The sequence below is a fragment of the Falco cherrug genome, chromosome 6 (genome assembly GCF_023634085.1).
Source record: "Falco cherrug isolate bFalChe1 chromosome 6, bFalChe1.pri, whole genome shotgun sequence".
Classification (NCBI taxonomy): Eukaryota; Metazoa; Chordata; class Aves; order Falconiformes; family Falconidae; genus Falco; species Falco cherrug.
In genome coordinates, this window is record NC_073702.1 from 75,064,847 (window position 1) to 75,091,950 (window position 27,104).

General features: G+C 42.4%; 1 protein-coding gene across 4 annotated transcripts in view; it reads left to right on the forward strand.

The window, feature by feature from the left end:
- PKHD1 (PKHD1 ciliary IPT domain containing fibrocystin/polyductin) overlaps positions 1 to 27,104 on the forward strand; it is a 281,171-nt gene that overhangs the window by 27,762 nt on the left and 226,305 nt on the right. For all 4 annotated transcript variants that reach the window (XM_027808650.2, XM_027808649.2, XM_027808651.2 and 1 more), the window contains 16 exons: positions 504 to 779; positions 1,548 to 1,637; positions 2,375 to 2,468; positions 4,651 to 4,793; positions 5,708 to 5,838; positions 6,825 to 7,009; positions 7,382 to 7,520; positions 10,109 to 10,263; positions 11,744 to 11,928; positions 12,980 to 13,102; positions 14,715 to 14,820; positions 15,304 to 15,582; positions 18,608 to 18,738; positions 19,535 to 19,670; positions 23,041 to 23,236; positions 24,686 to 24,753. In XM_027808650.2, the coding sequence (XP_027664451.2) occupies positions 504 to 779; positions 1,548 to 1,637; positions 2,375 to 2,468; positions 4,651 to 4,793; positions 5,708 to 5,838; positions 6,825 to 7,009; positions 7,382 to 7,520; positions 10,109 to 10,263; positions 11,744 to 11,928; positions 12,980 to 13,102; positions 14,715 to 14,820; positions 15,304 to 15,582; positions 18,608 to 18,738; positions 19,535 to 19,670; positions 23,041 to 23,236; positions 24,686 to 24,753 (2,437 nt within the window). The remainder of the gene's footprint in view (positions 1 to 503; positions 780 to 1,547; positions 1,638 to 2,374; positions 2,469 to 4,650; positions 4,794 to 5,707; positions 5,839 to 6,824; positions 7,010 to 7,381; positions 7,521 to 10,108; positions 10,264 to 11,743; positions 11,929 to 12,979; positions 13,103 to 14,714; positions 14,821 to 15,303; positions 15,583 to 18,607; positions 18,739 to 19,534; positions 19,671 to 23,040; positions 23,237 to 24,685; positions 24,754 to 27,104) is intronic.

The following is a 27,104-nucleotide window of genomic DNA, read 5'->3' on the forward strand; positions in this document are numbered from 1 at the left end:
TTTGCCCTCTGAAAACATTGGTCCTTTCCTTTGTAAAGCTGAGAGGATGTTATAAATGAAGTTGATCTATTTCTCTGGGTTATTCTTAAACCTAGTAACTTAACAGGGCTAGAAGCAATATAAAGGACTTTTCTATTAAAAAAAAAAGGGGAAAAAACCCCACCATCTCTCATGCTGCTAATGGTAAATGTACTACATCTCAGAAGGCTGTAGGCAATTCTTTTGTATTTGCAGGACATGTGATGTAGAACTGAAGAGTTCCCCATGCAACTTCTCATGGATGACTTGTTAAGGCTAGGGTTAGCTATAAAAATTATCTTTATGATACTGAAGCCTAAACCAGAGCTCTTTGAGATGATGGCTTTTCCCTGTATAGTAGGAAGGAATGTGTCAACCATCAATGCGCTGCTATCGGCACAAGTCTGTTTTTTTGGAGAGTGGTATTGGACAATGTGTCTTTTGACACCGGAGAAATGTCTTTGATTTGGTCGTTCTGGACACAGGTGAGGATAGCTTCTCTCCCTGCCGGCAATTCAGAGTGGTCTGAGAACTGGGTGAAGAGCTGGAGTGAGCGTTGGCAGCCAAAATCCCAGAAATTTGAGCTAACTGCTGGTTCGAAGTACTACCTGGAAGCGCTGCATCATGGAAAGGCACCCAGCAATGGGATGAGAGTCGGAGTCCAAATACATAACACGTGGCTGAATCCTCACGTGGTGAACAACTACTACATCGAGAGACATGAAATTCGGGCTCACGCCTTGCATCTTCCAGACATGCAGGTCAGTGCTGCATGCTTGACCCTGGGAGCTGGAGCAGCCCTGATTCAGTTGACAGGGATGGCAGCAAATCCTGATTGTAAAGGTCTTGTCTGCACTAGACCTGAAAGTGTGTTCCCACAGTGTTTTTAATTTGATGAGACAGTTGATGAGAATAGCATCATGAGCTGAAGGTCTTCATGGTTTTTACAAACATTGGTGGGCTCTGTAAACCCTATGGTTACATTATTACCTGCTTGCGTGTTAAAGCGTAAACAATGCTGACTCCCTTCAGGTTTTATCTCACTCATTAAGGCCTCACCTTGTTAACTAATGCAAATTAGTACGAGTTTGGAATAGTTTTTATTTCCCCTCCTCTGTGACAGCACACTCTGTGTGTGTTACCTGGTCACCCAGATGCTGCAATCAGACAATAGAAGCTTTCAGCCTGATGAAGTGCTCAGCAATGATGGAAGTTTTTCCTGGTGGTTAAATCCCACAGCTGTGGGTCAGGAGCTTTAGGGGCCGTTTGTGGCGGTGTGTCTGCACAGGTCATGTACCCCTTGCACTCCTGTTAATCTAAGAACAGAAGCCCAAGGCTTGTGTCAGGAGAGACCATGGAGGACAAGAGCAGTTTAAGAGTAGCTGAAGGGACTCTTGATTTACAGAGGCTTAAAAAGGAAAAATACAGGCCATAAAATCTTCCTTAGTAGAAGACATCAGGTATCAGCCTGTGCGTCTCATGCAGTTTGTACCTGTTTTCATTTATTTATTTGCTTATTTGCTTGCCAGATGTTGACTGTGTCTGGTACAGGGTATTTCAGTATCTCCTGGAATAACTCATTGCGCAGAATGATGCCCACAAATGCTACGGCTCGCCAGGTAGGTGTCGTGAAACACAGATACCCAGTCCTCTGCTGGGGTGTAATTGATGGAGCTCTGGTCCTTGACGGCAGTTAAGCACTTGTCCCAGAAGCTGAGATAAATTTTATATGATGAAGGGGTGATTTTTGTTACTGTGACTGTCTCGCAGTGACATTTTTGGAAAGACTGACTCCCAGGTACATGTTAAGCATAACACAGCATCTTTTCTTGGCCTGTCATGTCTGCAATGAAGTATGCGGTGTCTTCAGATACCAGAATCTTGGACTTCTCCTTCAAGACCACATGTGTAGTGTATGGCTCTTGCTTCAGACAGGAGCTCCCATCTCACTTCTTCAAAATCCCATAGTCTCTTGGTGAGGTAGTTGGTCACTGTTAAAACTACTCTGGGTGATAGCTCCATGATAGCCATTGGACATCTAGTCAACAGAGCATCATGCAGATGCCCAGGCTGTGATATAGCTCATGTAAGAAATATGCATCTTTCTGAGGTGGCTGCTAGACACCTAAAGGATGTCTCACGCCCCTGAAGGGTATCAGACATGGAAGATTATGCTCTGTGTTGAGTTGAATTTTATTCTCTACCATTTGGCCACCTGCTTGTTCAGAGCTGCCTTGCCACTGGTCCTTAGCTCATGAAAAATGTAGTGATGATGTGTATGTTGAAGATCTCTGCTGAAATGATCCAGAGACCATTGTACTGTGATTGCTTTTCACTTTCTTAATTTTTTTTAAAGGTGCAAACAGCAATAGAGGAACTTCTTTCAATAAGATGTGAAACTGAGCCAACTTTGGCTAAAATCCTTTTCCGTGATGGCTTTGAGAAAGAAGGTAGTGATCTGTGAGAAATAAGCAGTATTTTTTGTGAGAGTAGATTTCCTTTTATGAAATAAATATACTTTAAACAGTTACTGACAGTAAATTTACACTTTTAATGGGTTTAAGTACATATGTTTATGTTTCTCAGTTATTTGTTGTTTGTGTGTATTCTGATGGGGGAGTTCATCGAACTAATATTTAAAACCATATGATTAACATAATAATGAGTGATTCTTTCTGAATACTCTGTGTGACTTAGTCATATCACAACACGTTTATCAAAGCAGGTGATATGTTTTGCTTGTTAAAAACACTAGGAGTAGAGACCAAAAAAAATTGCAGCTTTTGGGGCATGTGGAATTATTCATGTTTCAGTCTGTCTGCTGAGGAAGCCAATCTGGTGTAGCCATAGCTGCAGCTCAGGCTGTGGAAGTGGCTGATTCTGACTCTGGAGGTCTTTGCTTTCAGTGTTCCTCGACGACTGGAAGTGAAACAGTGCAAATATCTGTGGTATACTTGACTGGTCAGGCAAGGTGTAAAACATCAATCGCTTCTGTAAAAAATATCAAATTATCGATAATGGTTTTCTAATATTGAAGGTATTGTGCACATCAGAAAGCCTCTCTACTAGAAAGTAACTCCAGTAACACTGGCACAGGTTGCCCAGAGTGGTGATAGGTACCCCATCCCTGGAAACATTGAAGGTCAGGTTGGATAGAGCTCTGAGCAACCTGATCTGGTTGAAGATGTCCCTGCCCGAGGCACAGGGGTTTGACTAGATGGCCTTTAAAGGTCCCTTCCAACACAAACCATTCCATGATTCTATATTTGGCAACAATTACAGTATACTTATCCTATGCCAAAAAGTGGATGTTTGCCTAGAAACCTTGTATTGCATTCTTGTATTTGATATGGAGAGAGAGAACAGGTCCCAGCCAGTAATATGTATATTTGGTGATTGATTCCTTCAGGTGAAGGAAAGCAATTAACATTAATTAGGAGGAGAGGGAAGCTTTATATAGAAAAATGAAAATAGCAACTGGACATTCTTAATGTGATTCCAAAACTACAACTCTGACGACAAAAGAGAGAAAAACTTGAGCTAACAGCCAATGATAGTTCAACAGTACAGTGGGAATAAAAATTGATGTATAACAGATAGAACAAAGGAAAACTTGTATTTTCATTGATGATCGTAAAATGTAGATGGTGTAAAAAGACAGCAGAACAACAGTGAAATTATGGCAAATGGATGCCAGGAAAATAGAAGAACAGTCACACACATTCAGACTTAGGGTCTACCTAGCCCAGTGTCCTGACTTCAGCAGAAACTAAAATAGATGCCTAGGGAAGAGTAAAAGCTGGATGATCATGTGTAATAATTCATCATTAATTCTCTCCAAATATGAAATATTTTCAACTCAATAACTTCCTGAGTGGAATGTCTTTTTTTTTTTTTTTATTTTTAATTTAGTTACTTTCAGTGGCTCTCCTTTCCCTGTATTTACATAATCTACCCTTGAACACCGCTGAGCTGTGCTCATAATCTCTTCCAGTGAAGATTTCAACAGGTCCAACACATGTTGTGCAAAGAACAACTACTATTTCCTTTTGCCTTTTTTTAAAAACAAAAACCAAACAAACAACAAAACACCACCAAAACTCTATTAACTTCATTTTGTAGGCTTTATTTCCCTTACTAGAAGAAAAGGTGAATTGTCAGTATGTGGTGACAGAAGAAAGCCTTTCATGTTCAAGGAAGGAAAGAAATCCTAGCAGTTTTTCAGCAGCGTGGTTGATAGACCAATAGCACAAATATCCCAAAGGGGAAGGTGGATTGGCTGAGGCTTTACCCATCAATATCCAGCTTTGCCTGAGTGTTTTCTGGAAAGGAAGGGTGGGTTTGGTCAAACACACTCTATATGGCTGAAGGCTGCTTTTTGCCACGAGGTTTTATGGTCAGAACAGTAATCTAATGGTCCCTACTCCTGTCTTCTGGCACCCTTTAAGGTGGGGGATAATCGCCCTGCAGATGTTCATCATTTATCTGATGCAGGAGAATATTTAAGTGTAGGACTGTCTGACTAATTTTACATACCTGCTTTCTGTATTTTCTTGAATCTCTTGACTGTACTGGTGTCTTATGAATTGTTTTCAAGTGTCCCGTTCCCTCTTGGTTTTTTATCTCTGTCAGATATGAAGGATGTCATTGCCACAGGACACATCGTCAGCGGAACAGAGCCCTTCTGTGGGAGGTTCAGTGTTCACAGACCAAGCCAGCTGGTGAAAACTTCCCGCTCAACTCTACCAAGATATGATCTTACCAAATACACACATGTAGGTGGCTGCTCTTGAGTTGGTTGCACTGGGGACTGAATATAAGAGCCCAACCAGCAACATAATAGCATCTGGTCTGCTTAGACTTCCCCCAAGTACATGAAGGATCATGTCTTTGGACTACGCTTGTGGTCAGAGCAGAGCATCTTTGGTTGGGTGGATAGTCTGAGAGCCCTGAGGCATAGATATTTTTTAACACATCTGGCTGTTATTTGGGGATGTAACTCTGGCTGAGGGAAAGGAAAAGGTGGGGTGGTGTTGGGAAAAGATGAAAGATGCAGGGATGACCTCTGCTTAAGAAAAGGAAAAAAAATCCCTTATCTGGTTTCCGATCTCACCCACTTTTCTGGTCATCTTCTACATCTACTTTTAATAGGAATAAGGTCCTGATTTCAACTCTCACCCTTTCTTTTTCACCTGGGGGAAGGCAAATTCTTGGGGGTTGCAAGGAAGGAGGTGGGAGGGAAAGACTCATCTCCAAAGCCCCCTGCAGTCCTTCCAGATTCCTTCCAGGTCTTCACAGATCTCTTCCAGTCCTATTTCCCCACCTTGTACACATCCTAAACCTTGCATCTTGCAAATCAAACCAAATCTCCAGTCTCTATTCCTCCCGCCCAGGTACTTGATGTCCCCACTGACACTTACCAGCTATGTTTTGCCCCAAAACTGAGGCCTAAGGGATCAGTTTCACACTATGTGGTGGCACACAGGTCACCTGGATGCCTTGCACTGTCTTCTCTGGGTGCTATTCAAGGCAATTTGGCCTTAAGCGGTGGGCTTCATTGCTGACCTTGAACGACATGTCTCCCTACTAACATTAAACTGGGATTTAAACAGAATATAATATCTTCTACAGGCATTACATACAAATTATGTGTGGTTTGATTTGTGAATTTTTTTCCCCATTTTTGCAGGTGTGTTTTGCACATAAAGGCCTTATGAGCAAAATCCTTAATATCTTGATGTCCTACACCAACGTCTCTTTAAGTTCAGTGAAAAGGAACCTCACCTGCCTATGGGATTTCAATGAAACTGACTCTAAAAGGTATCCAGACACCTGTAGTTTCCCGAGATTGTTTTCCATAGTAAGGTGTACAAGGAAAACTGCGAGAAGTTCTTATTTGTATAGGAACAAACTGTCAGTTGGAGTAAGCTGATACACTCTTTGTGTCTGCAGAGGCATTCCCAGAATGTGCTTCCATTCTTTTTGAGGATGTACTGAGATAATTTGCATGTTTCTTGTTATATGCATGATCTCACCTTAGTAATTCACAGATGGAGTTTGTTCTGTCTCTGGTAACACCAAAAGGTTTCAGAGGACATGAATTTCCCAGTTTCTCTGGCAACAGTCAGTGGATTTTTCTGCAGTGAGATAGAGTTAGGAATTGATTCCCCCCCTGAAACATCAAGAGATCATTGGTACACAAAGTTTCAAAGAATGCTTTAGTCTTTGATTTTCTTTATTCACTTAGAATTACATAGGTAGAAAACACTTGGTGTTAGATGTAAAACTTGGGTCAGGCAGACTTAGGAGTGCCTTAGGAACTTACCCAAGCTGCCAACTTCACTTTGTGATCTGTAAGGCTGTGTTGAGGGGGATGGGTGCATACCTGCAAGGGGAAGAAGGGGTTGGTGTTAATTTACTATGCGGTGGAGAAAGCTGGGAGCCTTGAGCAAACATCTGGTATTCTCAAGGGGCCTGAACTCTGCCTGACCCCCGTTCAGATTACTGCTGTTGTAGTGTCTTGCCAAGACTAGAGTGATGGTATTCATTCCCACATCCCACTCTTGTGATGCAGAGGAGGACACCTGAGCAGAGATCTAAAGCTTTATCTCTTCCTATGGGGAGCCCAAGACATAGAAAATGATCACAAGCCATTGAGCAAGTGTCTTATGTATGAGTAAATGAGTAAACAGTAGTAACAACAGCAGTACTTGACATTACCTGGAAGCTTCACAAAGCATCTCAAAAGTTGATGATTGCACTATCTCACAGCAAAAGTGACCTTGCACAACCTTGCTGTCTTCCAGCTGGACATTCACCTGCACTGACCTCTGGAAGGGGTGTGTGAATCTCTCCACACTTCTCCAGGACCTCCCTGCCAATTCCCCAGTGTTTGTGCATCAGATAGACTTGCTGAGCCCTGTGCTGCGAAAGAAAACATCTGCGTCATATTACCTTGATGAAGTCATCATCTCAGACAGAGCTGTGACTGGTAAAGGAATCTATTTTTTTTTTTTCCTCTTAATGTTACTGTGTTTCCAGGGTACTCCATTAAAATCTTTAATGATAAGGCCAGTTGAAACTCTTTCAAAGGGGAAGGGTATTTCACAACAGGCACAAAAATAATTTTGCTTTCTTGATTTTTTTTTTTGTGTGTGAAAGCAATCAAGAAGGAATTGCCAAATTTGGGGTTTTGAAAATGTGTTTCTATAAATGAACCTCTTGCATTGTCTTACCCAGACAAAACCAAACACCCCACTCCCCACCCCCCAATAAGTTTCCAGCTATGAAATGAAAATAACTTAGGCATAGTGACAGCTGTTCTCCTTGCTCTAATGAATGCTTGTGCTTTTTTTTCTTTCAGTTTCTCGGAGACATCCCAAGCCACCTTGGCCAGGTGGGAGGATAGTTGAAGCAGTGTCTGTAGTAGGGTCATCTCCCACTTACAATGTGTCCTGGGTGGTGTCTGGCTGTGGTGCAAGTCTGCCTCTTCTCTCTCTAAGGTAGGAACAGTGAGGAGATCATCTCAATAACCTGTAATACCTCTCACAGTTTCCCCTGACATGTCTGGGACTGGTTGTCATCTAAGACAGGACATAAGAGGCAGTGGAGGATAAGACTGCAGCTTGGCAACCACTGTGCTTTCACTACAGTCTTCTCCAGGCATTTCAAATGGGCTGTGTTCAGCCTGTTTAGACTACTGAATCCTACACAGATGTCTATACTCGGTAGATGGGCTGCAGGTCTAAATTAAGATACTTGATTTCATTCTCAGTACATCTTTTGAGCTTTGCTCATCGTATAGGGTCTTGAACGTATATTGTAGACATCTGAGTGAATGTATCTGATTCTGGTATTGAAGTTCCATTGTATGAGTGAGATTCAGTTGCCGAACCAGAGGTGCTTAAGATGTTTCAGCTAACCTGGGGTTAAGAAGATATAATGTAGGACTAGAAGGAGATTCAAGCCCTTCTGGAGCAGTGGATGGAGATCAGCCAGAGATGCTCCCACCAATTACTGTGTTAGGCAATGTAAGTGCCTGAGATGGTTTCTATTCTGGAAGTCCCAAAAATGAAAGTGGAGGTAGAACCATAGACTAATCTTAGAGAGTGCAACATTAAAAAGCTACACTGGCAGACAGTAAATCCTATAAAAGTTGGATTGTATCCAGTTAAGACAAAACATGCCTGATGGGAATAATAGAGGCAGGCAAGGGAGAAGCTGAAATGATGCAGCCTCTTCTCTGCAGCTGTTATTTTGGCTCAGTTACACCACCCAAACTGACTTGCCCAGGTGTCCATGGGAAACCTCCTTTCAGAAGATGAACCTCAGTCTGGTGTAACTTACTTTGGGTTTTTTTGTGTTCTTTCTTCTTTGTAGCAAATGCAAAGTACCATGTCATTAGTTTTGAGTGCTCTAAAACCAGCTAAATTCTCCTTTAAAAGGTGGCTAAGATCTGAAGAAAATTAGGTCTGGTTCCCAGGGCAGCCAAATCCTTGCATCTTCTGGTGAAATCTAAGGTTTTGGTGAATTCATCAATTACATTTGGGTTCAGAGACATAGTCCAAGTCAGCACAAAGGAAAAGATGGGCACAATCCAGTCTATATCTCATTTTTCCCAGTGTGACAGCTGCTCAGTGGCAGCTCAGACTGTTGTCCTGCAAAGCCCAAGTCTAAGAAGTTAGGACATAAAAATGTTAAACCACATCTCAGACCTAGCTGTTATGTAGAAGTCATCTAGCACAGCACAGAAGGATTTAACTTGTGAAAATCCATCCTTGAAAAGCACATTTAATTGCCAGTGTCAACTGCAGTGTTTTTATATGAACCACTGATGGTAAAGGCAAGGATGAGAATACAGGGGGATGTCTGTGGGGTTTAATATGCATAAACAGAGTTGTAACTAACAGAAAGAGGGGAAATTTTTACTCCTGTGTGTAGCCTTTACAAGACTGACATTAGAATACTACATACAGCACTGATGACCGCATTTTTCAAAGGGATTTAGAAAAACTGGGGAGGGGGCTGTGGAGTCATGATCATGATTATGGGGCTGAAGAAAATGTGTAGGAGAGAAAGATTTAAGAAGCTCAACCTGCTTAGCTTGTAAAAAGAGGATTAAGAGATGGATTGATCACAGTACTTCTCACCAGGAGATAAAAAAGAAAGAAAGAAAAAAAGGATGCTGGCACTGGTGGGCTTCTTCACCTCACAGAGGAAGATGTAAGAGAAACCAGTGTGTGATGCTGAGGCCAGGAAGACTGAGAACAGAAATCAGTGTGTGCTTTAAAAATGAGTGGGCTGATCACTGTCTTTGGATATCTTCAGAATAAACTTGGCTCTTCCTCTTAACTGAGCCTGTGCCGTGCTTTATTCTAATACAACTTGCTGCTGTCGGGACAGGAATATTAGCTATTATCTGATGTACTGGCTGTACATCAGACCAGAAGGGTCAGTGGATCGTTTGATTTTGTGTTCTTGAAATTTGCTCTGCAGAAGCCGCCGCTGAGCTCTGGGTCGTCAGCTGTTATCCCTACACGTACCCACACGGGGGCACCATTGTACCGCAGAGAATCTCATTTTTCTTTGAAAAAAATAATTTTAGTGGCAAGGGAGGAAATACTTTAAGTTTTAGAAACTGAGCCTTGGGTGAGCTTTAATACACAAAAATTATCACTGTCATTCAGGAGAGGTAAGATTTTGATAGGCTGGAGGAGACTACAGAATGAAGTAGGGGAAGATTTTTGCATTGATGTTATAGCTTGCTGTCCAGGCTGCATTGAATTGGTCCTTTAAAAACACCACTACCGGGATAAAATGTGCTCATGCTTGGTGCTGTATGAACTATGTCTTCTACCATATTTTTTTAAAAAAAGTGTTTTCCCTTTTGTTTCTCTTGTATGCATTGCCTATGTTGTGTAGGTATAAGTTGGGAGTATTTGATTCCAGTTGAGCTCTGAATGTGTTCTCCTTGGGTCCTTCAAGAGTGTTGTTCCCATAGGTGTGTCTCTGCTGCTGGTTGACATGGAGGTGTCAGGAGTGGGGGTTCTTGACTGCTGATGCCTTCAGGTGAATCCTTTCTGTCACACAGAGGTGCTTTGCTTGCGGAGGGCTCTAAGGAGTACAGCTACCTTTATGTCGCCACGGAGGATGTGAGGGTCAGCCTCACCATTCAAAGAGTGCAAAAGTCATCCCCACCTATTGGAGGAACCTTCCACATCCACTTGGCCAATACAGTCATATCAGGTAAAAAAAGATGCAAATATGGGTCCTGGATTTCCTTTGCAGGAAGCCAAGTGAAGCACAACCTTGGAAATGCCTGGGGTACAGGCTGGCAAGTTAAAACAGTAGTGACAGTTTGTAGATCTTTGTATTTGATGTCCTTCAAGACAGGAATTAAGGATTATAGGGAGGGCAGAATTTCTAGACATCAGGTATGGGGTTGTTCCAAAATAAAGACAGCCACTATGAAATACTTGCCTTAATATTAAATAACTTTGGATCCAATCCCGAACTAGGATTTTGCAACCCAAGGTTTTGTTATTCTGCTATTTCTTCAGCCTATGTACTTCTGGTTGTCTTGTATAACAAGATGCATGCAGGTTGGCAGGAATTTCATTCTCTTTTAGGATTAACAGGATTGGTAATTGGCTTGAAGATACTACAAAAGCTCTTGTGCATAGAATTGCTTGACTTCAATTAGTGACGCTTTTAGATGTGCTATGTTTTCTTGTCTTTGGTTTAAATAATCAAGGAGGATTAGAATGAAAGTTACCAGGTTAATCTGAACAAAAGCAATGAGAAAGTAACTGGTGACTCAGTTATAAAGCCAAATAACAAAACAGATAAATGTAGCCTTAGAATATTTGTGAAATAACTCTTTTCTGCATGTTGTTACTTAAGATTTTCATACAACAGCTGGAGGCTGTCTCTATGGTGTCATGCTTTGAATATCATCTTTCAAAAATGTACTCTGTTCCTCTTGCCCCATTCCCAGGTCTTGTGCTTTCCCTTCTTTCTTGTGAATTGGTTTAGAGAGACTTATTGTATCTGCAGCTTTGAATGGCTATGGGTGTTTATGTCAAAAGAACTAAAACTTAATTTGCATTTATTTGGGATTAGACTCTATAAAGTCTTCTTGATAGACTGACTTTTTTCACACCCATCTCATCTAGAAAGTTTCCAGCCTTTCTAATTTGAAGGAAAATGATTTGCACACTGAATATTCATGTGTGATGTAATGTAAAAGTATTACTTAAAATCTTTGATGGTCCCAACTGGAGAGAAATGTCTAGGTTTTCTTGGCTATTTAATAGTGCAGAAGATCTTCAGACTAGATATAAGGAAGAATTCATTTATGATCAGGTTGGTAAACACTGGAACATGTTGCCCAGAGAGGTGGTCGGTGCCCCATTCCTGGAAACATTAAAAGTCAGGCTGGATGGGGTTCTGAGCAACTTGATCTAGCTGAAGATGTCACTGCCCATGGCAGAGGGGTTGGACCAGAAGACCGTTAAAGGCCCTTCTGACTCAAACCATTCTATGATTCAGTTCCATGATTTTTTTGGCATTTGGGGTCCAGTAAATTTCTCTCTGCTGCTCTTTGGCAATTACAGAGGTTTGAACCACAACAGCCTTGCACCAACAGTGAAACACCTTTCTACTAGCCGGTAGCTGTGCTTCCCTAGGAGTGATAATAGCCATTGCTTTCTAATGTCTTTTGCAGATGTTTCAGTGCACATCTCCTCCCGCCATCTTCGCAAGCTTTTGCAAGACAACGTAGACAATTCTACAGCCCCGTACTTCAACACCAATGACTTCATTGTGACCAAAGACTCAAACTCTTGCTATGAAAGCATCTGGACACTCACTTGGAAAACAAAAACTGGAGACTTGCCCAATGTTATCAGAGTACAGTAATTTATATTACTAACATCCACTTTGAGCCCCATTCAATATCTTTGTCCTTAGCTGATTCATTCTCCCAACATGTTTTTATGGAGACACACATGTGACCTTAGACAATCTATCTTCTTATCAGGAACAGCAGCTTAAGCAAATTCCAGATTAGATGATTTAAAAACCAATTGCAGTTGCAGGAGGAGAAATTACATCATCAGAGCCTGTGCTTCAAAATAATGAGGAGGCTAGAAAGTAATTTCTGTGCTTTGTTGCAGTTCTGCACAATAAAGGGATTCCTATACTGAAATAAAATCTATTATAATCATGTTAATATTTCAGTACAGTAACTGAAGCTCAGTACAGGTTTGTGGCATCATTTATGGGCCAAGAATGTTTTTCTGTTTGGGTTCATATTTGGTTCTCACAAATCTCAGATGAAGGCTCAGTTCACACTCTCCCACCTCAAAATTTGTCATGCACAAAATGAAAAAATGAATTTTGACTTCAAGTAGAAGGATCTCTTTTGAATAAGTACTTAGACTGAGCTGCTTCCTCCTTCGAAAAGAAAACCTATTTCTTTGTATATTCAGCTTCTAAAAGTGTAAGATCATTTTCAACAAAGCAATGAGCTTTCATGCTCAAGACATTGGCCTAAAGGGTGAGAAAAGCTTGATCTGCATCTTCACCTGTAGCACAGTCTCTTGTTTCACCCAAAGTCATGTATTTGGGAAGCAGATGTTCAGAGCTCTTTCCATGCCTAATTCCAAATGATATTATTGAGTATTAGAAATTTATTTGCAAATCTGGCTCCTGAATCTCTGTGCCTCAGTTTGCAGTCTCTTTGCCTGCAAAGTGACAGTGGGAATGGGGAGGTGTTGTGATGTCTTGGATAATAAAGATTTAGACCTGGAGATAAGATTCCTGGAAGAGCTTGAGAGAAGGCTTCCAGCAGTTATTTGCAGCCTTGTGAAGACTCTGTATGAACAGTGGGGGTATGGTTTTAATTTCAAATCACAGAACAGAAAAGGGCAAGAAACTTAAATTCTTTTTTCTTTGGCAGGTCTCTGCCAAACACCTCACTGGTCTAAAACCAACTGTTTCTAGTCGTGTGGTTTATGATGGGGGTGTATTTATTGGACCAATATTTGGGGACATGCTTGCTACCTTCAATAACAAAACACAGGTGAGTTAATGTGCTGTCACACTTCTTATTAATTTATCCAGGTTTTGTAGATCCAGGAGTCTCTTACATATTCAGGTACCCAGTTCTGCCGCTAAATCCTTTCAGAAATCTGTTCTGTGCTTTGCCATAAATTGGTCAGATTCTGTTCCCTGGTTTGGGGAGCAAGACTTTCCTCCAAGAGCTGTTGCAGGTGGGGAGAATGGTTATCATGGGTGATGGAAGGCAGTTTATTTCTTTTGAGGCAGTGGCCGTGGGCTGGCATCAGCTCTGGACAGCCACCCTTGGTGGGTCTTATGGTGCTGGCCACCAGACTTGGGAACGATGCTCTATTCATCTGCAGTGTTCCCACTGTTACACTGATGGGCAAAATAATTGAGATGGTGGCTGTGGTACTTGCCTGTGAATTAGACAAGTCCCTCAGCCTCTGTGGATCTCAATTCAGGTGTGGCAAGGGAGTAAGGAAGGCCTCCTGGCTGAGTGGGTCTGCTGGACGGAAAAACGTGAGGCAAACCATGCTCTTGGTTGCTGCAGAGCAGTGCTCATTGCTGGGTTTGCTCTCAGCAAAGACTGCCAGGCATGATAGCGATAACAGGGTGATGCTGGATATGCGCATAGGGCAGCTGTGTAGCATCTGGGGCTAGGTCACCTTGCTTTTTTGGTAAGCCTGTTCCCCAGAAATACAGACTGTCCTTCCCACAGTGGCTCAACCACCTATTGTATCTTTGCCACCTGTGTTGCAGATATACCCTCAAACAGACCAAATGAAACAGAAAGGGCAGCAGCAATCAGATTTCCTCTTTATATTTGAAGCTTTATTCTGGCTTGCTGCTAGCAACAAGTACAAAAATATCCCTCTATTTATTGTGTCTCCATTTCAGCAGAGTGCTTGGCAACTCTGTGCCTCTTGTGTTTCTTGGAGATAGTCTGCTTTTGCTTTTTGCAAGCGTTTCTGTGTTCCGCTGGTACACCCTTAATACCTGGGAGAGAGATGAAGAGGGGCTCTCCTATGCCCTAGCTGTGCCAATTGGCTCTTTTGAGATACCAGGATGTCAGAAGAGATATCTAATTATAACTTTTGTTAGATAATCAAGGTCACAGCCCAGCTTTCTTCTTTCAGCATGAGCAACAAGGGGAAAAAAAACAGATTTGATGGCTGCGTGCTGAAAATACATGTTCTGGGATTCATTCTAATCAGCCTTTCAGGGGGCTTTAAATACAATAAACTTGTTCCCAGGGTGGGGTGGGAAAGACTGGGTTGCGGCACACAAGGTTTTCCATAGATCACTAGAAGAACAGGAATTGCGAGGAGCTGTGGCATCCCAGCAAGATGGGAGATAAGATCCTGCAGATACCGAGAAAGGGTGTCGATACAGCTTCCAAAGCTGTGCTCTGCTTTGCCGAAGGTGAGCCCTAACGAGCCTTGCAATTAAATTTGTGATGAGGTTGCCATAGGATAAACAGCTGTCCGACTGTGCTCTCCTCTGGCACAGGCCAAGTGCTCTTGGTAGCTCAGGGTGGCTACCAGCATCACTCTGCAGGTCTCCCAGGGGGATGTGGCTGTAGAAAACACCTCTGTTCCCAGCTTTAGGGTAACCTTCTTCTCTGTCTCCAGGTGGTGGTGGTGGTGAATGATGTCCTTGCAAACTGCTCTGGTTCATGCTCTTTCCAGTTCAGCCAGGAGCTGACACCCTTAGTCACTGATGTGGAGTATTCATCAGGTAATGGGGCTCTGTGTCTGGACAAAATGGCAAAAGTAATGTTCTGTGAAAAAGATCTGCCAGATGCTGAAGACTTGGTGTGCATGTGTATTCTTTTGGAAATTTCTGATTTTATGGAAACTGTGGTTTCTGGTGGGGTACTTCTGATCAGCTCCAGTCTTAAAGTATGTAACACAGACATGTTTTTACAGCAATGTTGAGATAGTAGAGGTGCAAAGAGAAAAATAGCAATAATCTTGGCACTTAAAGCAAAAGGTGGTTCTCAGTGCCAGTTATTTTTAATAACTGTAAGGAAATACATAATAGCTGGACAGGGACAGGCAGAAATAAATGTTATGGAGGACAATGAGAGATCATTGGTGGTGTAGTTTTTAGGAGGTCCTGATGAAGATGGTAAAAAATTTTTAACTGTTGGTTGAAATTAACTCCTGGGCATTGCTACACAAAAATTCATGAGTCATCTTGTTGCTTATATTCCTTCAGATGATAGGTCCCAGGCCACAGTAGTTATCAGGGGAGCTGGCTTCACTGTGGAGAAGCCAGCCTTGCAAGTGGAGGTGAACAACACTATCTGCCACGTCATAATGTTGAATCAATACAAAGTGGTTTGCCAGATGGAGAGGCTGCCAGTTGGAGTCTACAAGCTGACACTACTGGTGAGACCTTATGGCTTCGCACTCAATGGCAGCACAAGGGAAGGCATCTTCCTAAGAGTTGACCCAAAGCTGGTAGCTATTGAACCTCCTACAGCTTCAGAGATTGGTAGGTCTGAATACCAAGCCAACTCTAAAGGGACATCTGCTTTCTGTTGCTTACTTTTCATGGTGTGTCTTAGTTCTGTAGTTTCACTACTAAGGTCTTCACCTGGTGAAAAAGCTGTAATATGGCTGGACACATCATGTGTACCACAAAGCACTGGGGCAAGTCTTGTAAAGAGTGACAGATCTTCCTTGGTTCTTTGTGGACCAACCAGTTTCCTGCCTAGTTTTGTTTGGGAATAGTGAGTTCGAGTGCAGGTATATTCATTCCAGCAAATCAGATGGGTATTAGAGTTTCATAGCTCATCTCTCCACATCCATTTAACACATAGCTTTGTAGTATTTGAATTAATCTGGCCTAATTGTGAAATGGCTGAACTTTGGTTCATCCCACTCCTATTGAAATGAATTCATATTCTGAGTTGTAAAATTAGATACAAAACTCAGAAATCTAGAGAAGCTCAAACTAAACTGAATTTCCTTCCATTCCCTTTACCCCTCCTTTCCTCAAAACAGAAGAGGAAATAAAGGGTGATATATTCCACCCCTGAAGACAAGAGCTTGGAAGATTTTCCACAGTGCTCTGGGGTCAAAGGACCATTATGACTCTCTCATCTGCCCTGTATGTGACACAGATGAAAAGACTTCGCCTGGAAGTTCCACCACAGTGTCTAGACAATTGTAGTTAAGACAAACTAAATGCTGTAAAAAGCCACCCTTTCTTTGCTGGGAAAGGGAAGAGCTTCCCCAACCCAATGAGAAATGTGGAGAACCTCTTTACACACTTGAGTTGTGCAGTAAGGACCAACAGTCTCAGCATGTGACTTGCTTTCAAGCAGCTGGGTATGCACCTAGAGAGAACCTGATGCAGGTCTACACGGACAGTAAAAATTATCCTGCTTTTGTATGGAAACTTGCTAGTTTCAGTATTGCGGTGCTTTGAAATCATGGTAATACGCATGGCTGAGAGCAGAAGTACTGGCCTAGGTGCAGCATGAAGCTCGCTTAGCCATGTGGCTTGGTGAGCTGTCTGTGCTATGCTTGGCCACCTTGGAGCAGGCAGAGCGAACCTCTCTGGATGAGCCATGGGCTGGACTTGGGACAATGTAGAGTTCCAAAGCTGGAAAGCAAGAAGTTATGGCTTTCTTTGCTTTTATTTTGTTGGGGTGCATGGAAAGAAATCTATTCTAACCCTTTTCTTTCTAAACCCAAACCCACAAAAAAAACCCCCAAACCAAAACCCAAAGAACACAAAACCAAAAACTCCCCCAAAAAAACCTAAAAGAAAAAAGCCAACAATGGCAAGTTTTAGTGCCTGGGCCTTGCTTCTTATTTCCTTCACTGGCAATCCTGTTCTCCCAATTACAGTGATCCATCACTCATTAAGAAGAAAGCAAGTATAATGTTATCTTACATTACATATGCCTTGAACATTTATAATTGGAAAGAATTACAGCTTCCATCTGTGTTTTTAATTTCTTCCATTTAAAATACTTCTCTTCAATCTTATCGTAAAGTGCACATATGCAGTATTTCACTGCATATGGATATAAGTGTAGATATCAAAACTTAAGAGCATCAGTCTTTACACAACACACATGGATTTTGTACTCTAAATCTGAGGCTCCTTATCTGACAACTGTTACGTTAGACACGTGGCTTCAGGTTTGACTTCTTGCTGTTTCTGACTCTGCAGACTTAATGTTACAGGAGAGGAAGCATCTTGTATTTTGCTGCATCAGCTCCCTCTTGTCAACGTATCACTGGTCTTGGTGGTACCGTGCTGGGAGATCCCTGCGACCTAACTCTATAAGCATGGGATGCCTTTCTAAATATATTACCATGTTCCAGTGGATGGAAGGAACTTGCTGTTGACATATCAGATTGCTGTTACTTGCATGGTTTTGCTGCTAGCCAGAGAAAATCTAGAAGATTAAACTTCTGTAATTCTCTAGTGGTGTAAAGAATTAGCAGGACAAGTTACTTTGAGGAAAAGGTACAAGGGACTCTGCTGTCAATACATAATGACTTTTCTATAGAAGTTTGCTTAAATCACACATGAAAACCATCATATCCAGTTGGTTCCTAACACAGCCATACTAATACATTCACGTAAACACTGCATTGATAAAGTTCCTGCCTGCACAGTCTGTCTGTCCAGCCACAGCCCTAAAACTCTGCGGTACTGATAACTAGAGCAAGCAGCTGTAAGTTTCAAGCAAAATTTCTTTCTTTCTTTTTTTTTAAATTAGTCTCCGAATCACTTCAAAGAACAAAGTCCAGGTTAGAATTGCCATTAATGTCCATTCCTGTTCTCTATCCCGTTTCTCTTTCTAATATCCCTGAATATTCTAGTCACTTGGAAAAGCAGAGCTGCACCCTCACTATTTGCATTGGAAATGGATGCTGCAGAAAGATCAAGTGCGAGTCTGGCTTGTGTTGGGTATGATCCTGCATGTGATTGAAGAGGCTCAGCTGTGGCTGGCACAAAGCAGAACTGAGGCTTCTTAGTGCTTCACAGAATCAAACCCTCTGTGACTTTCCTCATAACCCTGCTAAGCCTTGAGCCCTGCCAAGTCCCCTTTCTAACCCAAGTTTCCTAGACACATGCTACAGGCTTTTTTGACAGCAGGGTGCTTGGCAGCTATTTGAACTGTGAAATCACCTGCTGTGTTAAGCTCATTTTCCATTCTTAGTGCTTCTTCCTTCCTTCCTTATTTCATTCTTGGGCTGGGGATCTTTCTGAGGGTGAGATCAGAGGCCAGACCTTGCTGGCTTAAATAAGTATGTAATTAAAAAATAAACCGAGAAACAAACCCAGTCCTTCTGTATCATGGACAAGAATTCAAATAATAGGCAAGAAGGATCGCTGGTGAAAGAGAGGAAGGTAGGCACAGCAAGGTAGAAGCAGATCATCAGATCAACTGAGAGACAGTACTGCCTTTTGCAGTAACCTATTAATAAAGAAACCTTTGCATATAAAAATATTGTTCTACATCTTGAATGTAATGGAAGAATTGGTTTTGTAGGAGGAGTGAGAGTGGTTCTCAGGGGGACCAGTCTGGAAGGGGTAAACTTGGTGTTATTTGGCTCTCAGCCTTGCCCAGTTTTGGAGGATGGCAGAAATTCAACGAGAATTGAATGTGAAGTTCCCTCTCGGGTAAGAAATCACGGGGTTTTTTTTTTTTTTTGCAACAGTCAGCAGCCTACAGGCCTTCCTGTGTTTTCCTGGCCTAAACCTGCACTAGGGGAAGGGCAAATGATAGCCCATCAGCGAAATCTTGGTTGTGGGACAATTTACTGTGGATGACTCCTACAGTTTAGACCAGCTTAATTAACAATAGATTGACTGGGAATTTATGAAAACCAGTGAAATGGAAAAAAATCCAGATTGCAATGTCATTAGCCAAGCCTTGCATAAACAAACCCGGGGCTTTGAACTCCAGCAAAATTGCCCATCTCTGCTTTCCGTTGTCTACTAGTAAATTAAACGTGCCTGGGACAACTCCTTTTGATCACATTGCTGAATCCTCTTCAGCTCCAAATTTTCTACTTTACATCTAGATCTCCTTTGGACGTTATCTGTGTGTCATGCAAAAATGTGCCTAAGGGGTTGTTAGCAGCAGTGCTCTTTACTGCATGGTGAAGTTATACCCAGGACAATGTTAATAGTTTACATGTAGGGATAAGTGTCTGTAACCTACGACTGTTTCATTTGCTAGAACAGATACAGAGAATGAAAATATCCATAGCCTGGGATTGTTTTAAGGTTTCTAACTTTCCATAGGTGTCCCTTTAAAGTCAATGTAACTATACATTTGATTTTGGTAGATACACAAATTCTGTCAGTGCCATGTGCCTAAGTTATTAAGTATGGGAGATGTAGAAATATAGGGAATAACTTTTTTTTTATTGGTGCATTCTTATCCCAGACATTTTTTCATTTCTTTTTCTAGGGTACAGAAGATGCTGCTGTCCGTGTGACACTAATTTCTGGATACCAGTCAACAACAGTTACCAACTTGTTCCAGTATGATCCTTCCTTAAACCCTGCTGTAGTATCGCTAAGCAGAAACAGAAGTGGCATAGCAGGTGAAAAGGCTGCAGACGTGTATTGGGCATCATCTATGGAAGTATTGTTGCTGATGGTGGTGGAGCAGGGGGAATCTAGGTCTATGGAGTTTGTTAATCTGATGCTGTTCTTTTGTTGTTTTCTTTTAACTTTGTACTCCTTGTGTTTCCTGCCAGCTCTGCTCAGGTCTGGTTGTTTTATGTTGGTTTGACTCTAGCATACGTGAGATAACGAGGTACTTGCCTTAGGCCAGTATGGATGATGTCCACAGGATGTCAGGTGCTGCACAGTGCTCCCTTTGTGTCCCGTTTCTCTGACTCTGCCCTGAAATTATTCCACCCATTTGTTCCTGGTAACAGGTTCAGCCATGACAAGAGAAGCGATCCCTAGAGAACGTCCTTCTCCAGGGTCCCAGAGGGTTGATCATAAAGTGCATTATGTGCATTTTGGGCTGCTGAAAACAGAATAGAGGGAAATTTGTCTTACGGTCTCCCATTTCCAAGCTAAACTGTTTCTTCCAGTTTGACCTTGTGTCAAAGCATAGACTTCATGGACTTTGTGGGGGAAAAATCTGAAGTAGATCTCATGGACTGTTTATCATTCCTGTCTTTTGAATGTGTCTACTTGGGGCTGGGTTTTTTGCTCATTTCCCTTCTTTTTTTTTTTTTTTTCCCCACAAGGGTTTGGCTGGGCTTTGGGAATAGAAGGCATTAACAGCGAGCACTGTCTACTTAAAAACAAGTCTTTTGGGAAGGTTTACTACATTTCTGTGTGGCAACCAGATTCCTAGTACCTGAGAGGGAGAGGAAGGAAGACAGGAGGAAGAGAGAAATATTCCTACTTTCCTACCTACCCCACTCCCATTCCTCCAAGCATGCAATCATCTGCAGGTCTTTTCCTTGCTTTTTGTAACTTCTCCAGTACACACTTTAATAAAGCTCCCCCAGCTCAGCAGTTTGGCTGGATTTGGTGGGGATGCAAGGAATTAGGTGACTGCCAGTGACAAAATGCACTTCTTGACTCACGCTTGGCATTTCTGTTCCTTTTCCCAAATGCCCTTGTTGTTTTCTATTACTCCAGAACGCGTAAATAAGAAAAAATGTCCTTTATCATCTGAACATTATTCAGATACCATAGCACCAAGGGGAGATCTTTTTCTAGCCGCTGGTAGCCCAGGTGCAAGAAATTCCTTAATGTTATTGTGTCTCTTGAACAGTGGTGTGGCTGAGTTCAATCTCCTATTCAGAACCTCCATGGCTTCATTTTTTAACATAATTTCCCTCCTATATAATAAAAAGAATAAATAAATTACACTGATGCCTTCCAGGCATCTAGGATTAAGCTGACAATTGACCAAGAGTCCAAAGAGTTCACACTATAAATATATTCAACTTCACAGGCTTTCAAATTTTATCTGACTCTTGAGCATGCAGAATTGAAAAGCACTGGCTTCAAGATCTGCTTAGAGGACCTGGTAGATGAAGGGAGCTTTGTACAGGTTCTCCCACCTCACGGGAGGCAGAGACTCCTCCAAAGCAGAGGCTGGGGGGCTGAATGGCAATGGTGACCTTGCTAAAGCCAAGTGACCTTGCCCTCTGCTTGGGAGACAAAATTGCCACTGAATCTTTAGTAAGAATGCATTAACCTATAGAAGTTGATTTTGATTAAGACTTAAGAGAGAGTGAAGCAGGTGAGCTGCTCCTGACTACCTCTCTGTGGCTAGGATAACGGTGACGTGTGCTCAATGAAGAGGAATGGGCTAAAATGGAGTTGGTCTGTGACAGCTAATCTTTGCTGTCTGTTCTCAAGCAACTCTGTACATAGACAAGTGTTTTGGGCTGGCTGGCTCAGGAGGATGATAATTTTCTTTTTTCTTGATTAATTTAGGAGAGGGATTTATATAATGTGAAAGCAGGGAGTTAGGGTTGAAGACCCCTCCTCATCCTGTTTATTGGTGCTTCTGCGTAACTGAACCCTCACCCTTCAGAGGAGACAGGAGGATGAGCTTCACCTCCTAAACACATCTCTGTCTGCACTTGTTTAGGTGCCTTGCATAGTCAGTGAAGAGAAATAGATGTTTCTATGGTGGGATTCACCACAGCTTTTTTTTGTCTCCCTTACAGTAAGATGAATCGTGCCATAAAGACCTCTTTTTCTCTTCATTGACTACAGAAAGCTATCTTGGTGAAAATACCTTTATTTGGGCTGTTGGATACCACTCTAATTATTTAAGCTTTTTCAGGAGGAATTTAGGTTGTGAAATTTCCTTGTCTACTGCCCTTGTCCTTTTGTGTTACTACACTACGCACACATAAAGGAAAGCATGCTCTATAAACTGAGTATAATTTAGCTCACAATACAGCTTAAATGGGGGAGGACCATGTTTCCTGAAAACGAGGTGCTTTGGATTTGGCTGGGATAGGGTTAATTTTCTACATAACACCTTGTATGGGGCTATATTTTGGATTTGTGCGGAAAACCCTGTTGGTAACACAGGGGTGGTTTAGTTATCGCAGAGCAGTGCCTACACAAAGCCAAGGTCTTTTCTGTTCTTCACCTCACCCACCAGTGAGTAGGCTGGGGGGGTACAAGGGGCTGGGAGGGGACACAACTGAGACAGGTGACCCCAACTGACCAAAGGGATATTCCAGACCACAGAGTGTCATGCTTAGCATATAAAGCTGGGGGAAGAAGGAATGTGGCGAAATTTGACATTTTGGCTTTTGTTTTCCCGTTACACGTGATGGAGCCCTGCTTCCCTGGGGATGGCTGAGCACCTGCCTGCCCATGGGAAGTAGGGAATGAATTCCTTGCTTTGCTTTGCTTGTGTGTGCAGATTTTGCTTTACTTATTAAACTGCCTTCATCTCAACCTACAGATTTTCTCACTTTCACCCTTCTGATTCTCTCCCCCATCCCACATGGGCGAGTGAGCAAGGAGCTGCGTGGGGCTTGGATTATTTGTTAAGAATTTAGGAAAAATCCCAGAACTCCTCAGCTCCAGATTCTGTGTGCTTTACAAAGGCTGGATTTGGCTCTAATTAGCTGCAGATATTTATAGGATAGGTGTTTATGGTAAGGGAGCACAGATCCTGTCCTATCCTGAAGGCGTATCAGCAAGCTGAGAGTGGCCATCGATGGTTGTAGCCAAGCTCACTGTGCTAATGTCTCAGGACGACATTGGTGGTTGGTGACCTTAACAATGATGCCAAGGGATGAGTGGGATACAGAACTCTTGTGGTCCTCTGGTTTTTGTTTTGGGCTGATGGACATGACCAGACCTGTTCTGGCATGATGGGACTCCATACTCTTCCTCAGGCAATGGTTACACATGCTAAAATAACTCTTGACAGAAACACTGAAATAATTCCACCCATTCTTCTTTCTGCAGGGGGTCAGGAGCTTCACATCGGAATATCCCAGTTTGCCAGCTACCATGGGGCAGATATCAAGGTCCAAATTGGGGGCTCAGGGGCACAGATCCAGGTGCAGACGGACCGTGGTGTCAATGTGACGCTTCCAGCTTTGGCTGCGGGATGGTACAATGTTTCTGTTATCATCAATGGCGTTGCTGTCACTTCACACAGGTGCGTCAATGTATGTACCTTCCGTAATATATAAATACAATTCTCCATCCTGTTTGATATTTTAGGGTTAATCTGAAAATAAAGGTAAGAGTTTTCACAAATTCTGTACCTAACGGTGAAATCTGCAGTGTGGTATAAAATTATGAATAATTATCAAGGCATTTATTGATCTGTGAAACCGAAGTCAGCAAACTGCTAATGCTAGTCAATTAACTCCCCTTGGATCAGTAGGAGGCAGAAGAGAAACATTTTAGAAAAAACAGTTGATTTGATGAAAAATGCATATTCAGGAAATCAAAGGTATTCACAGATTCAGGTCAAATGCAGATAAATCCTGCTGTAGGAAAACAGCACAAGAGAAGAAACACTTTTCATGAGAAAAACAAAAGCTAGTTTGAAAAATAAAAAAATGCTTTGTTTGGAGAATTTTTAAATGATGCAGTTTCCATCTTTTAAGGTGACACCTCAAGTTCATACCCAGATAAATGTAGTATAAGTGAATTAAAATGTGGGGGAATACTGACCTTAAAGGGGGATGCAACAATGCATTCATGAGCAACATAGTTTTGCTCCTCAGCCACACAGCGTCCATGGCAGCTGCTAGGAATGATTCTGAAACAATGGTGCTGGGGAGGAGGGAGCTGCTTTTATTGCTCACAAACCACCCTAAGCTGCTTGTTGAGTTTTTGTACCTCAGAAGGAAAAAGCCCGTGGTCAGTGGGATGACATGCAGGGATTCATCCTATCTGATACTGGAGTCTGTTAGCGGCACCATCACTTTGCCTCCAGGGACAGAGAGTGGAGGGAGATGGGTCATCCCAGGAGACAACTCTGATCTCTGGTGGGCTGGATTGCAGGCTTGGGAAGGTCTACTTCTCTGATGTGTCTTTTTAGGACGGGGCTGTTTTTGAAAGGAGGGTGATGAGGAGGAAAAATAGATGTAGGTGGGACAGAAGCAGAGCTACATCCTTATCTGAGCAGGCTTCAGGAGGCTGTCTCTGGGTTTCCTCTTGCTGAGGTTTCCTCTTGCTGCAGTTACCTCTGCTGCCTCCTGGGAGGACATAAGGAGGGAAGGCAGCTGGGATGTCTCTTCAGTCCACTTGCATCTCCTGTCCATGGGCATAGCTACAGTGGCATTTGTTTGGTAAACCCCTCCCTCGTTCTTGCTTATTTTAATGGGCAATTCAGTTGTACCTCATGAACTAAATTTGACTCACAGGTTGCCACTTGATAAGACAGCATTCATAATAGATGTCACTGAAATCACATGGAAAAATTTGGTGTGTGGGGTGGACTTGTCACTGTGGCATTGAACCAAGGGGGTGTGACAGGCGGATGTTTGGTCTTCCAACCTAGAAGGAGTTGTAAGAAGGAATAGCATCGCAGCAGGAGAGAAAAATATATACAAAAATAAACCAAACCCCTTTCTATGTTGCTTGTGTTTTGCAGGGTTGAGCCATTAATCCAGTACATCTCGGAGATCTTCGGCATAGAGCCATGTTGTGGCTCCTTTCTGGGTAAATCAGTACATCTGCAGCCATTTAGGGACGTTAAAGGGATCAAGGGCACAGTTTTCCTGCAGGAATGGAAAGGGCATCCCATTTCACATCAGTTTAAATGAGGGTGGTTTAAATCTGTGACCCTTGATTATGCAGACAGCAGCAGTCTGGAAATGTGGGATTGTAGTGAGCATCCCTCTACCTGGTTGGCTGGCTCTGGGCTCCCTGTGCTTTGAATTTCATTTCCCCCAGTGCTTGCTCATGTCTCCTTGCATGTTCCTATTGGGAAAACAAAGCACACCCACACCTGACTCATCTGTGCTGTTTCCTTCAGTCATTACACCTCCATCTTTCAAAGCTTTCTGCAAGAAAGTTAGGTGGAAAGCAGGGTACAATTGTGCTTTGAATCAAACAACAATTTCAAGTGATCCCAAAGGGGACGTTCATTTTTAAGTTGAAATGACAAAAAAACCACACCCTTTTCCAATGTTAATTTTAATCGAAAGGGAAATATTTATAATTCCCATTCCAATCTTTTAAACATTGGAAATAATTTATGTGTGTTTCGGAGCAAAACATCTCTGAATTAAAAAGAAAAGTTTTACTTTAAATCTTAAAAAGCATATTTGGGCTGGTTGATTTATTTTGTCATTTGGCTAGGGGTGGGGGAGAGTTAAATCCCTGTAGTGAATTTTACATGAGCCCTTAGAAATGCTTTTATAGAAGACAGAGAAATTCTTGTGATGCAACTTCAGGTCCTCCACAGATTTCTCTCTCAGGTTTACAATGCATTTAAAGATACAAAAACTCAGTGGCTTTGTGGTGTATGATTAGTTCAATAGTTTGTGAAGTGCCCGAGCCTTGAAAGATGAAAGCAGGGATAGAGCTTGGAGAGTAAAGCCTATCATTTATGAAGATTAAGCTATACTAAAAAAAATAAAAATAATAATAAAAAAATTTGCACCTTTTCATATTTAAGCTTACATTGAAATTTAAATAAGAACTGATTAACTCTTTGGCTATAGTTTTATGAATGGCTTAAGCTGACTTAGAATATCACTGCTGCAAAAAGCCCCAGTCTTTCTCCCCTTTTCTCTAATCTTTTGTTGTCTCAACGCTTTCGTGGCCATCTGATTAAGGATTGGAGCTTGCTCAAAAGGAACCCTGTCATAAAACCAGTTATTTTTCAGCCAGATCATGGGAAAAGAAAGGGCATGGGCTTAATGGACAAAGAGGCTGAAACAAGGCAGGGCATGGGGGGTAACAGTACTGAAAACTAAAGGAAGATCGAGAGAGGCTTCAGCTGGGCTCTGGGCTTGGGAGCATGGGATTAGGCTGGGAATGCTGGAGGGTTTGCATTTTTATGATTATGACTTCCTAAAGTCCAGACTGCTCCTTCTTCAGTGCTGCCCTTCTTCTCAGCACCCTGGGTGGCAGTGCATATACCGGTGCTTTACAATGTTATATAAATTCATACGTCAAGATTCATGCTTATTCCAGATAATTAGCACCTATTGTCACTGGCAAGGGTGGTAGCAGAGACTCCCAAGGCTCCTTCTGTCAGTGTGGAGAGGAAAACTCCATTGCCATGCTGTAGAACAACTGTGCTGGATCAGACCAAAGATAGCCTGTTTCCCAGAGTGACCCAAACATGGGATGATTTAGGAAGATTATATGAGTGAGGAGCAATGGATGATGATACTTCAACAGACTTCCAGCTTCCAGCACTAGACAACAGGACAACTCATTTGGGGGTCATAACTTTGTATCTAACTCTTCCTGGATTGCTTTTCCATATGAATGATCCTATCAGTTCACATCAAGCCTTGTTTACCCAGTTGCTGTCATCTTCCGTGGTCTTCAGTAGATACCCAGGGAATGAAAACATCCAAGGCAAAGACAGGGGAAAGCAGGCAGCCTGCCTTCCTCCAGCCCCTGTGAGGGAAGCCCTGGTCAGAGTTGCCTTTGACAGTGGAGGGGGAACTGCTCTTCCCTTTCTCTTCCTGTTCTACCCACTTTAAACGGTGCAGGCTGGGAGTATGTCAGTAGGGGGGGAGGGCTTGAACTTGGAAGCATTCATCAATATATCAGCTTTTCTGGTCAGTGAACTCCTTGCGGGCAAGTGACCATCAGTGCATGGCAAATCTGGTGCTCTGCCTGAGTGGCCAGGCAGAACTGAAGACTGAAGGAAGGTCTGCAGTTCCGGCTTTTTGTTCGATAGTTTATCATAACCCATTCTGTTTCTCTGTATGCAGCAGGAGCAAACCATCTCTACCATCTTCTGTACAAGCAATCCCATTCCCTGAAGAATTAATTCTCTGTTTCCTCGCAGAGGTCCTTTCGCAGTGGCTTCCTCTAGTTCTGTGGTG